This window comes from Triturus cristatus, chromosome 6 (genome assembly GCF_964204655.1).
Source record: "Triturus cristatus chromosome 6, aTriCri1.1, whole genome shotgun sequence".
Taxonomy (NCBI): Eukaryota; Metazoa; Chordata; class Amphibia; order Caudata; family Salamandridae; genus Triturus; species Triturus cristatus.
The window spans coordinates 1,725,894,235-1,725,912,403 of record NC_140589.1 but is presented as its reverse complement, the minus strand read 5'-3'; the positions used below and the strand labels follow the sequence as shown (position 1 = coordinate 1,725,912,403).

Below are 18,169 nucleotides of genomic sequence, written 5' to 3'. Positions count from 1 at the left end.
GTTCCAACTACAAGAATATTGCTAATCTCAAAAGTTTTTACTACTACAGGTGTGGTAATCCGGGTCACATAGCATCTTTTCCTCGTTGTCCTGCCATTGGGAAGGAATGTAGTAAATGTGGACGCATGGGCCATTTCTCTAAAATGTGTAAAGATATCAAGAAAAGTGCCCCTTCCTCTTCCAATTGTTCCAAAGGAAATATTTCTTGTGGTTCTCACAATTCGTCATTTGGTGATGATGCCCAGGCTGATTTGGAGACTGGCATCGTAGTTTCCATTCGTGATTCTTTTGATGACTCTAAAACTGACAAGATTGGTCCCCCTAAGTGCCTTGTTTATATTCTTGGAAGGAAGCTTGAGCTTATGGCGGACTCTGGATCAGCTTGGACCATTATCACAAGGGAATATTGTTCAGAGGCGTTTGGCGATTTGATTGATCTGAACTCTTTGTGTAAACCTGATATTGTAGCACAGAATTTTTATGGTTCCAATATTGATTTTATAGGTTTCAAAGAAGTGTTCATTGAATTTAAAGAAAGCACTGCTTTTATTAAGCTTTATGTTGCCCTCAAAGGTGCAAATGTGTTGGGATGGCGTGACCAAGCCAAAGTTGGTATTGTGTTAAATCCCAGGGAAGAAGAACCTGTGTCTGTTCTTTCTATATCCTCTTCTTGTGCTGAGTTTACAAAGTTATTCCCAGATGTGTTTTCCAAGAAACACGACAAGCTTAAAGGTTTCAGCCATAAAAGTCAGAGAGTGATCCGTACCCATCAAACAAAAGCTAAGGGGGGCTCCCATCAGTGTTAGCGTTGAGTTAAAAAGATGTTGGATGACATGGTTGAAGGTGGCATAATTGAGGAGATTGAGTCATCCGAATGGATTTCTCCCATTGCTTTGGCCCGATAAAAGTATTAGGTTGTGCATTGATTTGAGAGCGTTAAATACCAATTTGGTTGCGGACTGTCACCCTCTTCCTAATATCAACGAAATGGTGTGTATGTTGGATGGTGCCTGCATTTTTTCCACCCTCGAACTTCGCTCTGCCTACCACCAAATTGAACTCACTTGGGACTCCAAGCATTTCACTTCTTTTATCACACCTCATGGGTTTTTTCAATTTAAGAGGATGCCTTTCTGTCTAGCGGCGGCTGCATCCGTTTCAAAGGGCCATGTAGCACATTTTTAAGGATGTCAGTAACTTTGTGAAGTGTTTCCAGGATGACATTTTAATTTTTTCCAAGAATGAGGGAGATCATTTTCACCATGTCAAGGAGGTTTGCCTAAGGTTGGGAAAATGTGGCTTAACACTGAAGGCTGGGAAATGCAAGTTTTTCTGCAAGTCAGTGGAGTACCTTGGTCACACTCTTTTGGGTGATGGTGTAGTACCCAGGAAGTCTTTGGTGGATGCCATCATAAATGCTCCTTCTCCTGACAACAGAGAGCAGCTTCTCTCTTTTGCGGGTCTGTGTGAATACTACAGCAAATTCATACAGAATTTTGCCACCAAAATGGAGCCTCTCAGAGAACTGACCAGAAAGTCCACAGAGTTTGTTTGGTCGGAAATACACGAATCCGCTTTCAAACGAATTAAAAGTGAGATTGTGAATGCCCCCACTCTCAAATCCTTCTGTTTGATTAAGAAATGCATCATTACTGTGGATGCCGACATTTACGGTTTGGGGGGGGGGGAATCGGGGTACTTAGTCAATGCTCGAGAAAGTCTTTCGCATCTAGGACTCTCTCAGCTCCTGAAAGAAGAAATGCTGTGTTCGAGAGGGAATTATTGGCATGCATCTGGGCCATAGAACATTTCTGCAATTATGTGTGGGGAAACAGATTTCTACTTAGGACTGATCATAAGCCTCTCATCGGGATTTTATCTCAGGGAGGGGGGTGGAACTCTACTGCTCGTATTGCTCGGCTCACATCTAGACTACAGGAGTATGATTTTGAGGTTGTGTATGTCCCTGGCAAAAGCAATGTTACTGACGATTTCTTCTCCAGACTTCCTTGTTCCAATGATTATGTGTAATGTGATGAACAAGATGTAGACATAGTTGCCACTGTTAAAGATTTCGTTTCTGACGAGTTTTGGGTTTGTCTGAGTCTGAATGGTTAACCGAAATGAGTAATGATGTGGTGTGCCAACTTGTTGTTGACTGTTTGAAAAAGGGCTGGCCTAAAGAAAAGTCCGCCATTGCTGATCTTGCTCCTTTTTGTCAGGCCTCTGATGAAATTGAAGAAAATGGAGGTCTACTCTTTAAAGGGAGAAAGATCATTCCTCCTGCTTCTATGAAAAACAAAATTTTGCTGCTCGCTCATCGGGGACATCTTGGTATGTCGTCAATGAAACGTCTTACCAGAGCTAAGTTTTGGTGGCCTGGCCTTGACAAAATGGTTGATAGAGACGTTAGAGAATGTCCCGATTGCATCAGCAGTGACAAGATGCTCAAAGTTTCCTCTGCATCTCTTAAAGCTGTCCCTTGGCCTGAATTTCCTTGGCAAAAGCTGGCCTTCGACATTTCAGGCCCATTCAATCACTTGCCTTCTAATGCACGTTTTGCACTTGTGATGATAGACTACCATTCTAAATGGGCAGAGGTTAAGTTTGTAGCTAATGCCACTACTCAGGTCATCATTACCTTCTTTAAGGAGGTCTTTGCGCGTGAAGGGTTTCCCGAGGTCCTAGTGACGGACAACGGGGTACAACTCACATCACAGGAGATGGAGTTCTCTCCGCATGTGTGGTATCAAGCATGTGACTACCTCACTCTACGAACCAAGGGAGAATGGCCAAGTGGAGCGATTCAACCGGGTTCTAAAGGATGGTATCAAGTCTGCCTGTAAGTCCAGTGAGCCCTGGAGGGATGTGGTTAGGAAGGGTTTGTGGATGTACCGCATTACCCCCCATTCTGTTACCGAGGTAAGTCCTTTCAGACTTTTGAAGGGCAGAGAACCTAGTTCAGATATCTACCTGTGGTGGATCAAGAGAGTCAACAAGGATGCCAACTGTGTTGATTTGGATATGGTTGCTAAGCGTGTGGAAGTTAAGCAGGACAAGATGAAAGCATTGTTTGACTCGAAAATGAATGTGAAAGTTCCTGACTTTACTGTAGGTGATTGGTTTAGGATTAAAAAACCTGGTTTCTTAGTTAAAGGGACTTCCAAGTTCAGTCATCCCATCAAAATTGTTAAAGTTTGCAAGAACAGTGTTATTACTCAGGATGGAAGAGTGTGGAATGTGAGGAGAGTTGCCAAGTGCAAATATCATGGCTTCAGCACGGACAGTGAAGTTACTTTTCCGTTGCGTGATTGCCCCATCTCCAAATTCACAGCTCCTTTTTCTGCCCAGTCTGTAGCATCCAGGGTTAAAAGAAACAACAGACAAAGTTTGTTACCTGCTAGATATTTGTCTTGATTTTTGTTCATGTTCTTAAATTCTTTGTTTATTTTTTTTATTTCGTTCTTTTTTTTTTTTTTTGTTAGGGGTGAGATGTGTTACGTCCTCCTTTTCTCCTCCTTTTCCTTATCCTCGTGCCTTGATCCCTTTTTGGAATTTGGAACTATGTACCTGAGTTGTACAACTTGAGCTCTGTGTTCCAAGGCCCAGTTGGTCAGTTACTGTCTTCGCTTTGTTCCATGTCCATGTACTGTGTTGCATTCTCAATAAACTTGGAATTTACATACCACGCTGGAGCCTTTCATCATTACACACTTACAAGCTGCCAGTCTCTTACAGTTCTTGCAAGTACCTCCTCTATCGTTCCCAAATTGTTAGCCCCCAAAAAATACATATATTTATGTCCTTCCCCGGCCTTCAGCTGTTCTTGTCACAGGTCTAAGCCTGAAATGAGTGTTATATCCTGTGATTCATCATATGTTATTATGTGAGTTACTGCCTTGGTGATGGCATTGCTGTTTCCAGGCAACCTGTGGCTTCCACTTCTGGAATCCGGATTATGAATTCCTGGAAGCTGTGAAGGACAGTAGCTGAGGATCTAGCCAGATCAGGGGCTGTTCTTGCTGGCTCAATAAATAACTCGTTTTAAAGGTTTCCTGTGCCTCATGTTGCCAAAAGTATGAACCTTAACATTGTATGAATTTCTTCCAGATGTGTAAAAGTTACCTCGGTCGATAAGCTTCAGTGCCATCTTTGATAGTTGGCAATGGGACTTTGACGGGGTGACCAGAGGCAGACATGGACTTCTGGTGTCGAGGTCGAGCTGAAGGCACAGCAGACCCAGATGTCACAGATGATCCGGCTGAAGAATTGCTGCTTGCAGACATTTCTGTTAAACTATGGAGAAAATACAAAATAAACATACAAAAAACATGAGAAATGGCCTCACAATTTGTAGTACCTATATTTCAATTGAACCATGAAAAATATGGCAGTTTGTTTGATATTAGAGTTAGTTTAAGCAACATCAGCTTGTATAATATGATAGTCTTCATAATGGTATGGCTGTTGACCTTTTCACTATATAGGTTGTTGATCCAATTCTCAACAACTGCAGAAGCAGAATCTCTGGTCTCCAAGGTGATGACAGACAGCAAACAAGGATTTGCAATGCATTACGTCTCGCATTTGCGAGAGTTTAAGGTATTGGCATTGTAAATGACAATGCCTTTTATTTATCTGTTTTGCTAATTAACCATTAAATAAAAGGCATTGTCATTTACAATGCCAATAGCTCAAAGTCTTGTAAATGCAAGACCTATTCAAAGAAGCAGCCTCCATTGTACCGGCTGCTCGGAAAGTGAAAGTGAGCATGGCACGCTAAATGTTGCAGGAAAGCATGTAGTGCCTGCAGTAGGAGAAACTCATTAAAGAAAGAAGTGCTTAACCCCTTCTGTGCCACGCCCTTTCCCCCTCCTGTGCCGGGCGTTACATTAGTGGGTGGGTTCATGACGAGATAGTCTTGTCATGGGCACAGCGCGACCGTGCTTCATGACGAGACTATCTCGTCATGGGCACTGAAGAGGTTAAAGACTAAATGAGACATACCGTGTAACAACAGAAGTAAAAGGGCCAGTCATCATGGGAGGCTCCACCTAAAAAGACACGGTCTCAAAGCTGAAAACAAGCATTGATGAAGCCAGGCATTCCGGGATTACCATCCCAAATATACAAGACCAGATGGTACTTTCCGTTTGCATATTTTTAAGAATGCTGACAATACTGGAGCACTGCGGTCTGACAACAATGGGGCCACTTTCCTTGATCCCAAACCTGGGTAAGGCCCCTGAAATGTTCCAGTTATGCAGTGCTTTTTATTACTTCGGAAGTGTGTGTCAGAGGGTGTCTGCCTCTTCGATGTCACATTTAAGTAAACATGTTACTAGTGTGCAAACAGTACGACAGTCACAATGTCATTTATAGTTTTAAACAAAAGACTTCCGGACTTGGGCTCCAGAGCGGGGACTTTCAGCAAGGGTTAAGGGGGAAACACATTGTAAATATAAACCCACTTGGAATAAATAAATTATTAAATCATACTGGGAGAAGGGTCGTGTTAGCAACACAGTAAAAAAATTTGCATGCTCTCGTTCTCAGCAGTCCTGACTCAAGTCCTCAGACTTTTTTGACTGTGGACTCTATTCTCTAAACCATTCGAGTTAAAGGACTCCACCCGGCGAGCCCCCTCGCCCCGTCCCACTGACACTTACTGGGAGATTTGGGCACAAGGAGGATGAGAGTCAAAAACACCCAGAGACAATTTTCCAAGCGTGGGTTATGCCACGCAGCTAAAACTGATGCCGTGACAGTGCGGTCTGTATTAAAATGCAATGTATTAGCGTTTATATAGCGCTTTCTGCCCCCGACAAGATGTTGAACCACTTGTTCTAAAAAGTGCATCTTCTACCCATTTTTGTTGCGTTGCTAAAGTCACGTTGGCACAAATAAATTGTCTACCCGACTCCCCCACCCCTCAGGAGCGACAGCATATGTACTGCCAGACTAGTGCAGTCTCCTGGGCTGGCAAAGGTGACTTCCAGCCCTATGTCCACCCACACTGGCAAAAACTCTGGTAAACATGAATGAATACCTACTCCTACCCAATCCAAGGCTCTGTACCTTCCTTGGACTTCTCCCTCGGCTCTCAAGCGGTTCAGCTCCAAGCTACCCTCCTGCAGCGGGTCCTGGCACAGCGGAATCTGTGCGGGGCTGCCTCCCGCACTGTCCCCTCCTCTGCACTCTACAGGTGCCCTCCCCCCCTGCATCAGAACATCGCCTTCGGCCTTCTTGCTCTCTCAGCAGTAACATCTTCTGGCACCACTCCACTCCTTCACTCAGAACAGATGTCCTGGCCCGCCCTTCCCCCCCTCCATCCCACTGCATCCAGACTGGTGCACTGTCCGGCACCCGAACCTGTGGCTGTAGGATGCTGGGTACCAGGCTGGCAGTGAGAGAGATGGGGCAGACTTCTGCTTGTGAGGCACGTCTGCCCCCATCAAAAAAAAAAAAAAGCACACGCCCCCACTTGTGAGTCCGCCACCAGCGCCCTGGGGTGTTTTCACACTAGTAATGGCCATGGGCTGCAGAGCTGTATCCCGCTTTACAGGGGGTCTCCAGCAACCTTTTGATCCACACTACGGCATCCGTGATGTGTGAAGCTGACACGTGGTGGCACCGTGCTTGACGACCATGACCGGCCAGATGCTGCTGGCCTTGTTGCTTTCATGTGTGAACACGTGACCTGTGGCCCCCACCGTGCAGCTTCGGCTTAAGCCCTGCACGGCCTCCAGTCATCAGCAGAACAGACTACACCTGGTACCAACCTTCAGAGATTGGGCACAGGCGCAGGGATGGAAGTACGCACCTGTGAGGCCAACCTAGCCTTCCATCCTACCGAGTTCAGCAAATTCCACCAAGTACAGCAATGACATTACCTGGAGTTACAGCACTGTAAAACTGCAGTGGTGCAGTAGGAAGTGCTGTGTCAGACTGCTTCTTCTACCCCCCAGGGGGGCACCTGCTGCCCTCCACTTCACCTCATGAAAGCCTGTGACATCCCTGTAGAGTCCCGCAGGCGTGTCCGAGCCCCCTCTGCTATCATGCACTGCATACAGAGTGTGGCCCAGCGCCCCGGACCGCGCTGCAAATTAAAAAAATCAAAATAGTGCTTACCGACTTATGAAGGAGACCGTGTAACGCCACAAGTAAAAGATCGAGTCCTAATGGGAGGTAACAAATGGCGACAGGGCGGTAACAAGGAGGGACTAACAAGCCTCATTATCAATGGGAAGCCAGCATTTACCAAGGACAATGACACCAGCCAATGAAAAGTATGGGCAGGGCTTCCACTCCACTTCTAAAACATACCCTACTACAGAATGCCTCGCAGAGCGAGCAGCGCATTCGCTGCAACGCTAGGCTCAACCTAAAGATGCATCTTTTAAAAACACAAAATAGTTAAAGATGGCTTTTCTCTAGTGGGGTGGGTCAGTGCCCTGAACAACAATTTTGTGACCACGTGATCAAAGATTATTTAAAAAATCAAACACTAGCATAAAAAGGTTTAATTTTGACACAAACAATAGCTAACTATAGGCTACCAATTCGGCCTCAGGGTCTAGTTGCAAGCATGCACCTCGGTCTTTTCCATACCCTTTGGACACTCAAAGATGGCCGCAGCATATCAGACACTAAGACAGTCTTCAACAAACTCAACCCTTTGACACTGTTATTGTGAAGACGTCTTTACCATCCATTCCATGATACAAAAACACAGTAACGTGGTGCAGCGGCCAGGGCAGCTGACTTCGGAGCAGAGGGTTCACGGTTCGATCCCCGGCTCCGGCAGCAGGGCAGCTCAGCACCGTGTGACTCTGGGCAATAGCTCACTTAATTTCCACGATGGCCCCCAGCGCCTTGAGACCCGTAAGGGTGAGTAGCTGCGCTATATAAAAATGGACTTACATTTACTTACATTTAGTAACAGTTTTGGAGGAGCACATGTCCTTAACTCAAAGAAAAGGTAGAACACAGCGTGTACAGCTGTGCATTGTTCTTCAATCATACACATACAGAATAAGATTGTGCGCAGTAGATATGTATGTTTACACACACACAGAGAGGGTATTTAGACAGAATATCAAAAACACAAATATAGAGGGACAAAATAGTGTGTCAAAAATATTGGGGACAATAATATCGTGAAGGTAAGTTTCTATAGGTAACTCAATTTTTGCTATATATAACTCCACATACCATAACAAAATATATATATATATCCTTATCCTCCACAGTTAGTGCTCCGTAGAGAGCCTCGACCTCAACAGGGCGGTCTTGGTGTGTGGTGACGGAGCACCCCCACTAAAATGCATCACATACTCCTTTGCAACCTTTTCGAAGAAGCACGCCGCACACCAGACCTCCAACATTAAGGTGCTTTATTCCTGCAGAAAAACGAGGTCAGCTTGCTTTAAAATACCAATAGTCCTGACGCGTTTCGGCTTCCTTTTAGCCTTGGTCACAGGTGAGTTTATCTTGTGACAGGGGCATAACTTCCTTCCTTTATATGCCAAATTGAGACTACTCAACCTCCATGTAGTCTCAGAAATACTACAGTCCCCAGAATGCACCTTGACAGTCTCTGTGCTTCCGTGTGCAATTAATTTTCCAATAAGAATTTAATTTATACGGGACATTGCACACATAGCTCTCTATATTGCGTACTTTACGAGGTACATTAAACCCAAACTTTCAAAAAAGACTTGCTGCCTCCTTAAGTCTTTACTCGCATTACGATAATATCAAAGGTCCACATGAAAGACACTGTCTATATATATCTTCAAAGTACATCGATGTAAAGTAAATTTTTTCGACACGATATTCAGTCATCACGATATTTGTGTTTTCGATATTCTGTCAGTGATCCCATAGAGGGCATGTACAGCAAGTGGAAGCTGTCTCAACATACACAGAACTGTTACAGAAAAGGCAACAGCATTGCACCCTTCCTCACACAGAGTAAGTGAAGGATGCAGAGAAAGGCTCAAATGGTGTAATGGTGCACGTGTAATGGTGCACAAGTGTCTATGTGCACCCCAATGGTAAGTGGTGTCATGTGGGTGTGAGATGGAGTATGTCTGATCTGCCCTTGCTGTAATGTTAGTTGTTGATGTGGTGTGATGGTTTGTGGACGCAAGAGGACAGACATAGCAGATAAAGATAAAACGACAATCTGAGAACGGACAAGATGTCTGCAGAGGGTAATAAAAAATCAATGTAGACAGATACCCTTAAATGTTTAAGAAGGACTGTTTTGTCATTATTTTTCCAGTTTGAGCACAACAAGCCTTTGATGTTAACATCACTAAGACTGTATTGATTGTGGATTTTTAAATAACACGTGCCCTCAGGAAATCCTGCCTCTGTCAAGTGGTCCCCAGATCAGTGTTTTGAAAGAGACAGCTTTACCAAACACAGCCTGCCGGATTGCAAGGTAGGATTCAATCCAAATACACAGAATAGACTGCTTTGCTCAATTGTGACCGGTCATATTAAGTGTGATTGAAAAGTAGTTTTTGGCTTTCCCTCCCAGTGGTTTTCCAGTGTGGACGAAAAGGCGCACCTATATCTCAAAAGCAGGCACTACTATTAGGTTCAGGTAGCAGGCGGGACTCGGAACTTGCTGAAAGACTCGCATAGCTCTGTCTTCGGTTCGCGGGGGACATTCAGGGAAGTTACAGATGCTGCAGCAATGCTGGTATGTGACTTGCAAAGTAAGCATTCACTTCAAATTAACTTTAGTGGAGCAACGAGCTCTGTGTATTGCTAAATACATGGGCTCTAACTAATCTGGAGGATCGAAATGCAACACAAACAGGTGGCAGTAGAAGGTGGAAGAAAGTACATATAGGGATGGGAGTTTACGTGAAAGGCACGGAGAGTGGAGAGTATGATTGGCTGGTAGAAGGAAACAAATTAGGGAACTAGCTGGAGCCATTCAGCTGGCTATTCTGTGCTTGAATATCCTACCTCCTAAAGTACTTGGCATGACTGCTTTAAAATGCTACATGGAAAATACACCAAAGCTCTGCTAAATCCTAATCTTACTGTTGGAAAGGAAACAATGCTACAAATGTGCGTTATGAAGCCTCCACCAGGGTGAAACACATGCTTACAAATGGGCACACTATCATTGTATCCAGCACGAGTTCCAAGGGACAGCTAGTTTTTGATGTTTAACCTAGTTTTGGATAACAATTATTAGCTTGTATACAAGCAGACAGACCACTTCTTTGTTACTTTTGCTATCATCTGAAGACTCTATATGAAAATTGCCTGAATGTTTTATTAAAACCCATTCGCCTGATGTTTTCTAGCTAGCATGTTAAAAAAGAAAAACATTTGTAAAATGCAGCACTGCAAACTGAATCCCTTCTAGATGCTTACTTGCAGAAGGCAAAGGATCATAGCTGCTAGAAGACTATTACTTGTTTTGTCTGACGGCCAGTCTGTATGCCATAGAGCATGTGTGCATGAGGAGCACTTTTGGTAGCCGCAACATGCAAAATGGCATCCGACTTTGGACTTGCACCAACTTAAGGAAAATGGCTATACTTTTTGTTTTCTCTCAGAGTAATTGGTGATTTTTCAGTCTATACACTTTTTGGTGAAGCAGTGACTTGAAGCCTACTCTACTATTTACACGGTGCCATTATGGTGGGGTTTTGGAGGTCCAGTGCTTAGTGTACATCACAGACCTATTCTGAAAGCCAGAAGCATCTAGAGAAACATTTGGTATGTTGGGAGGCCAGGTAAAGTGACACAAGATAGACAGGATTTGAAGACAGTTCCAATTAGTACGCCTTTGTCTTCAAGGTGATTATAGAAACTGCGCTGACCCACGGTGCGGATAGATGCTTCAGGGATACAGGGAAGGATGCATTCATACACTTAGGCTAAAGTGATAAAACAGTACTCCTAAATGAATTGTTGTGAGGTTTTCAGACTACCAAAAGTGCAATGAACGCAGCTACAGTGAAAAAGCAAAGGTTAGAGCACTGTGTAAATTTGGCCCACTTCTATGCAGACTAGAGAGAAGTAGAATCTGGTTAAAATCACACATTCTAAAGGCTTACTGCGAGAAGGGCTGTATGTGCTGGTTTGGATCGGATGATGTTTTATAGGTGGCTATTACTTTGCCTGCTTCCTTTTCGATGATTTGTTGTCGCTTTTTGGCTGTTTTCAGCAGGGGTTGAAGCAGGATGCCTACAATATGGCATAGAGTTGGAATCAGAATGTTTGGGATGAGAGGAACAATATACCTTAAACTGGAGATTTGAGTTGGGAAGCTGGTCGACTGTTATGTTAGTTAATTTTCTAAAGTGGTGTCTTGGCGCTAGATTTATAGGCAGTGCAAAGGAAACTGAATACCAGAGACCCTACTCAGTGCCCATCAACCAAGTTTTCAAAGCTTCCCGGAACGCTCGTAGGTTGGGCAAAGCTTTGATGTGCATTGGCAGAGAATCCCAAACATTTGTTGTTCCCAACACAAAGCTTCTTCCTCCTCACTCAGACCGTTTGAACCTGGGGACTACTACACATTTGGCTGATGCAGACCATAGGGTCCTGTCTAGGGTATACCATTTAAAACAGTTTTTTAGGAAATCCGGGTCTAGGTCATGTAGTGCTTTATAAGCAATACAGAGTGCTTTGACGGTGATTCTCTGTCGTATGGGGAGCTAGTGCAGTTTCTTAACTGAGTGGGACACAGAGTGATATTTTGAGATCTTCAGTAGAAGTCGGGCTGCTTCGTTTTGCAGAGTTTGCAGTTTATTCAGTAAGTATTGGTGTGCGTTAAGAAGTAGCCCATACAGTAGTCTAACTGTGACTCTAATGAGTGTTTTCTGAAGATTCGCTGGGATGTAGGGTAATATCTTCTTTATTGTCCTATGGGTAAAAAAAGGCAGCGGAGGTCACAGCATTGACTTGGTCGGTATAGCTCACCTACCAAAACTCCCAGGTTACAGGTTTTGCTAACTGGTGTGGGGAGGTAGCCCAGTTCCTGTGGCAACCAAGTCGCACTCCAATAAGAGGTCTGGGCTCCAAACAGTAAAACTTTGCTTTTTCCAGAATTGAGTTTTAGACAATTTTTATTCATTCATATACTGACCGCCTGCATACAGTCACAAAATCTGGGTCCAATGGCAGTGTCCTATCTGGCCAGGGATATGACAATCTTGTGTCGTCTGCGTAGGAAGTAAGGGAAAAGCCGAAGGATTTTAAGTCCGTCAGTGAGGTAACACACATTAAAAAAAGGTCGGACTGAGCGAGGACCCTTGAGGGACCCCGCAAGATGTGATCTGGTTAGTGTGATAGTTCAGCAACTAAGAACTCTGTTTTAGTCCATTCAGACACAGGAAGAACTCTTGCATCTATGGCTTAAATTGGGAGGCACAGTCTTCCTACATGTATGATTTGGACAAGTACTAGTTTCTTAACCTCGTCTAAAGTGAATTTGTGGGAACAAGTACTGAAAAATAAATGGGGAAAGGAGTGGGCTTGGGAGACTCCTCGGCTATTAGTATCTTTATTGACACATTCCTTACCTGGATTCATTGCATTCAGTTTCAAAGGACCAATCATACAATTTTCAGAGGGTGTCCAAAAAATCCCCAGCGAGTTTCTAGTTTCTCTGGAGGAATAGTGTGACGTATATGAACCTTGTCACAGTCAAGAACTGTCACTAGTTCCTCCTTCATATCTACCAAGGTCGAGTCCCAAGAGCAACCCATGATTTGTCGATCACAGAATGTACTGAATTGCAGTCAATCTTACAACTTTTGAGAGAATTCTCTATCACCCTATAAGAAAATAGACATTCAACAGCTGCTGGCCAAGACTTTGTGTCAGTAGTGTTACAGGAGAAATTGGTTGAAAGTCAAGGGTATTTAACTGAAGTACAAAAGCAAAAGTATACATTTTATGTTCAACCAAATTACATTTTTTTTTTTTGCCTACAGGGCTTTGATGGGCAGAAACTGCCTCGTTCTTTGCTATTCTCATCCATGCCATTCTCTCCCATGTCACCCTTCATTCCTACTTTATCCACCTTTCAACTTTCTTTGGCCAACTTTTTTTCCTTTCGACAAACCTACCACTGCTTCTGAGCCACATCATGCTCGATGTCTATGTTCCCCTGGTACCGCCTCTGCCTGAATGTACTTGCCATGCCACCAATTTCGTTATTGATCATTTGTTAGAGCCTGGTTCCTCCAGTACGTTTTTAGTACTCATGCACTGAAGGTACAAACCAAAAATATGTTCTTGCCTAAAGCCATGTTGTGTCCCCTGCGGCTTCATCTTGGTTTGTAGGTTTTTTGTCACTGGTTTGTAATTTTGTTGTGCACTCAAAATTGAGGCAAGATTTGTTACTTGAGATGAACAGTAAACACTGGTATTGGAACTACCCTTTTATTCCGAGAGGTGTTGATCATATAGGTGAGGGAATTGCCAGAAAGTCATGGCCGTGTCAGGAAGCTTGCTGGACCTAGTGTGGCCAGGAATGGCGGGCAGTCGTGTTTTGAAATGACACCTTCAGTTCCTTTACCGTGTTGCTTGGTGACCTTCACTATATTTGTAGATTTATGAGGCGCGGCTCATCACCCGTGAGGGTATCCAGAGAGATGAAGTGATTTGCCCATCTCAATTTATACATGTAATGTTGACTATCCCAAAAAAAGTATGCTTAAGGTAAAACAGAATTAGCCACTCACTATTGTAAAGGGAAAAGAGACAGAAAAAGAATCAAATTCGGAGTGCTGCAGTAATAAAGATTCTGCCGCAAGTAGTGTGTGCACCCGATTTCGACTTACAGTCCTGAGCTTAGATCTGGATTTTTAACTGAGCACGTTCCATACGGTAATCTGCATACTGCCAAACTACTGTGGTATGTCAAATACTGTGTTATAAAGCCAGTCATTAAGACTGTTGCCATACATTACTTGTCAGTATTATGCGAAAACGATTAGATGTGCGCTAAAATGCCCAGATACCGTGCGATAAGAGCGTTTCCCCAAGGTAGTTTTTCCATTCGATTTAAGCTCAATATTCTGAGCGAGAGCCCGAATGTCCACAGAGCAGTCTACTGCAGTGAGGCTCAAGTGTTTCTTGCATTATTGTATTAGCCTAGTTTATACTTAATGGCACAAAACCCACTAGATCTTTAAAGGCTTCATTTAAGCTATACTCGTAGAAACAAATAGCAGGCAGCAAGCTGCGCTTTATTGATCCGGATTGATTGATACATTTTGTACAGTGCCTTCTTTATGTAAGTGAGAGGGCTAATAGCCTTCTTGATTTAAGTGTTTATTTTGGGATAATTATTCAATTTATCATTAATCTCTCAGTAATTCATACCCAGTCTCTGTTTTTGACTCACCTGCAGTCTATTGTCAAAGATCTACTGTGTGCAATACCAGTACTTACAGTGGGCCTTTGAACGAGCGACTAGTTTCCAATGGTTGGCTTTCCAATCACTCTGATGTGCTTGCTTCATATTCGATGCCTTTCTTTCTTACTGTATTTTACTCTCATATGGAGCACAGCTTCTCTTCCATCCTTCTGACTTGTTGACTTGTATCCTTCCACTGCTTACATTCAGGAAATTAAGTTTTCATTGAGAAACCCATACAAGTCCATGTGTGATCTAGCGCTCTCCCTCGTATGCTGCTTTCCCACTCCGATCCCCCTCGCATTCTCTGTGTTGCTATCCATCCCCCCTCATCTAGTGGTTCCTCACCCAACCCGTCTGCGCTCTGTGTTGTCTTTTTTAATTTGTTAGCTCCTCCCCTCCTTCCCCTATCGTTGCAACAACTGTTCTTCAGTGCTTTCTTGAAACCCTATTTTAAAAAATGTGAACACGCTTTGACACACGTGCTCTCCCGGTTTTTAGGTCTCGCCTGATCCAGCGCATGCGCTGGTCTGGCGAGACTTATTGAGAGGGCTCCAAAAAGTGCTACCAGGCCAGCCTAGAGCTACAGTGCATGTGCGCGGGCGCAGCGCTTTACCGCGAGTACTTTCACTTTTCACGGCCGCACGGCCCGCTTTAATGTTTGATCGCGATGGCGATCACTTTCGCGGCCGCAGGGCCGCTTGGCATAGCCAATAGGTCTCGCTTTTAGGACCTTATAAGTATTTAGTTATGCAACTATTGCATGGCTAAACACTTATAAGGTCCCAAAGGCATGACCTATTGGCTATGCCAATGTTTGTTTAAAATGTAGGTCTTTAAAGATGGGCATCCATCATCTTTAAAAAGTAAAATTTAAAAAAACGGTCGCCGTGTCACCATGCAAGTGCACACATGCAAGATGGCACTAGGCCGTCTTCATGTCATGATACATATGCGCCGATGCTGCTTAGCCTTATTTGCAAAAAGCATTTTCTTTATAACCATTTGCCAATGCTTGTTCAATTTATTTTTTAAAGTAACATGGGATAAATGATCACACACTGATCCAATGCTAATTTAGTTTTCGCCTGTAGATGGCACTATACTGTCATTTACCAACATGGCATTTATTTTTCGTATAATAGTGTGTCTGTGTATATAGAGTTTTAAACAAAAAATACTGTATGATTTTTGTATTCATTTTACTCGTGACCATCCCGTTAAAAAAGATATACTCCCAACTTCCGTTCTTTTCCTCTCCATCCTTTTAATTTACGTTTTCCTTTAGCCATATTTTGTTTATTGTCCTATTCCGGTTATTTTCTCCCAAATTTTTTATTATTTCACTTTAATTATTCCGACACTTTTGTATCCCGAGGTAACGACACCAAACAAAAAAAAAAGTCAAGACTGAGAGACAGAATCAACCATTTCCTACTGTATTTATGAATCATTCTCGTCTGTTCATACGATTTTAATGTTTTGCTGAGACAAACTAACCATTTAACTGTACGTCAGCACCCAAGAAGCCACGCTGGGCAGCTCTGGGCATGTGTTTGTCCGAGGACTTGGTGCTCAGCTGGCAGACGCCCCTTTTGATAGTGGGGTATTCAGTCTCTCTCCGGGAATATGACTCTTTGCCTATTCAGGAAGGGAATCAATTAATAAACTCGCTACTTGGAAACGAGATGACCTGAGGCCACACTATACATACGACGCATTCTCCTTGATTGTTCAGGGCGCACCTTTTAAAATCCGCACCTGGTGCAATCAAGGAAAATGCGCCGTATTACAGTGAATGTGCTGCGCCCAGGTCAGCGCATACATGTTAAAATCTAAGCGGCTGCTTCGAAGCCGCTCTGTGTTTTCACATTGCAGGAATCACCCGGCTGCACTTTTAAAGGGGACTAGAGATCTCCTGCAGGCGGGTGCATTCAGGGGATGTCTGGAGGGTCCATGGGAACCCCTTTCCCCCACCAGAGGGCTGCATTCAGGGAGCGCACTTTCTGTGCACCTCCTGAGAGCTTCTTTGCCTCTGCACCCGCGTCTGTATACGGTGCAGGCGCAGAGGCAAAGGGTTGCCCTCATTTGCATGGGGCGACGCCCCCATGCACATGACAGAACGCCCTCTTGAGGAAACACTGGGGCTGTATGTGTGCCATCGCTTTCAGTGTAACAGAAGGGAACGCACAAGCGTCTGCAGCCCCTTCTGTAATACCAAGTGCCCCGTGGGCTCGCAAAGCGGCAGAAACGCCTGTTGCGTCCCCGAGGCACTTCTACAATACAGCCGCTGGACTCGGTCACACCCTTACATCTATAAGATTGATTCAGTTCTACTTGTGTGTCACAGGTTGTCTCCCGTGTCCCTGAACCGGTCTACATATTTTAAAGATTGGGAATAAATGAACAGGTATATGGCTAAAAACTCTTAATATACTAAGAAAAGAGGTACAGTGCAAACTGCTTTACTACATAATGTACACACAAAGCTGCACCGCATGTTTACTAATGTTGACTCCGAGTGTTGGAGCGCCTGTGGCCAGGAGGGAGATCTGACACCTATTTGGTGGTCCTGCCATGGGCTAACTCTTTCAGGAAGGAAGTCTTGGTGGCGATCAAGGCAATCTTCAGGTACTGGGGTGATACCAGGGCACAAGTCCTAATAAAAGAAGTGGGGGGCTAACCAAGTTAGGCAGAAGGTGTGACATTGCACGTGGCATGACAGGAAGTGGCATCACAACCCACATTTGCAAAGAGGACTTGTCTGGCTTTGTAAATCCCAACATAGTATCTGCGTCAGGCTAAACCCAAAAAAAATTATGCAAACCAACCGGAAAATGTTATTTGATGTGGGCCTTCACGTATACCTTCTGGCTTAATTGGTTGCAAAGGCTGCATTCTAACATATCTTAAGAGTTAAGGCACCTGCTGCAGGGACCTTTGTGTGCCCACAACATCTCGGAGAATAATAATAATCGTAAGAGAACTCTGGAGGTCAAGGCATTTGCTGGAGAGATCCGAGTTTTGTCTAGTCACAGTTTTGCATAGAAGGTTAATATGTCTCCTGCAAACCGCATTGTGTAACATGCAGATGCCAGATTGTTATTTTGTGTAGATAGGTAAATGGGTTACTGCTTTTAATATATAGTTCTTTTTGTTACTTGCAGTTTATAAATTGCAATCCTCCTAGTAGAGCACAGTGAGCTATCAAAGACGATATGGGACTCCTATACCTTGTAACCCTCATTGTCTAATGTGACAATCCTGTACACTGATTTACACACTTTATTGTCAATGTATAATGTTGACATGTGATGTAAAGTGCTTTGAAACCCTACACTGGGATGAGGAGCGCTTTAAAAGTAAAAAAGATCAGTGGCATTTAATTATTTTATCCGTGTAAATACTTGTACAGACCCTCACTTCTGACATTCTTACAGTGCATGCATATCTCTTATATACAGTGATTGAACAAAGTCAAAAACCTGCCTCCAAATTGTAGCTTCCCTTAAATAATGGAGAAGTGATAACGAGCCCTTCAATTGAACTGGAACCTAGACGTGAGGCTTCAGATAGCTCACAGACAGGATTTGGCTGGAAATTAAAGAGATCTGATTGCTCTTTGAAACAGGCATTTCTTTATTTTTACTTCCAGCTGGGCAGTAGACAATAATTGGAAAAGCCAATAGGTCTCGCCTATGCAAGAGGTAACTCTGCCAATGTGGTTTAGCCATGTTGTACACCAGCGTGACTGTTGTTCAG

The 18,169-nt window shown here is 43.8% G+C and overlaps 1 protein-coding gene across 4 annotated transcripts in view; it reads right to left on the bottom strand.

Moving 5' to 3' along the window:
* Positions 1 to 18,169, bottom strand: part of MARK1 (microtubule affinity regulating kinase 1) — a 491,137-nt gene that overhangs the window by 34,250 nt on the left and 438,718 nt on the right. For all 4 annotated transcript variants that reach the window (XM_085612955.1, XM_085612957.1, XM_085612954.1 and 1 more), the window contains exon 15: positions 4,126 to 4,296. In XM_085612955.1, coding sequence (XP_085469081.1) covers positions 4,126 to 4,296 — 171 coding nt within the window. The remainder of the gene's footprint in view (positions 1 to 4,125; positions 4,297 to 18,169) is intronic.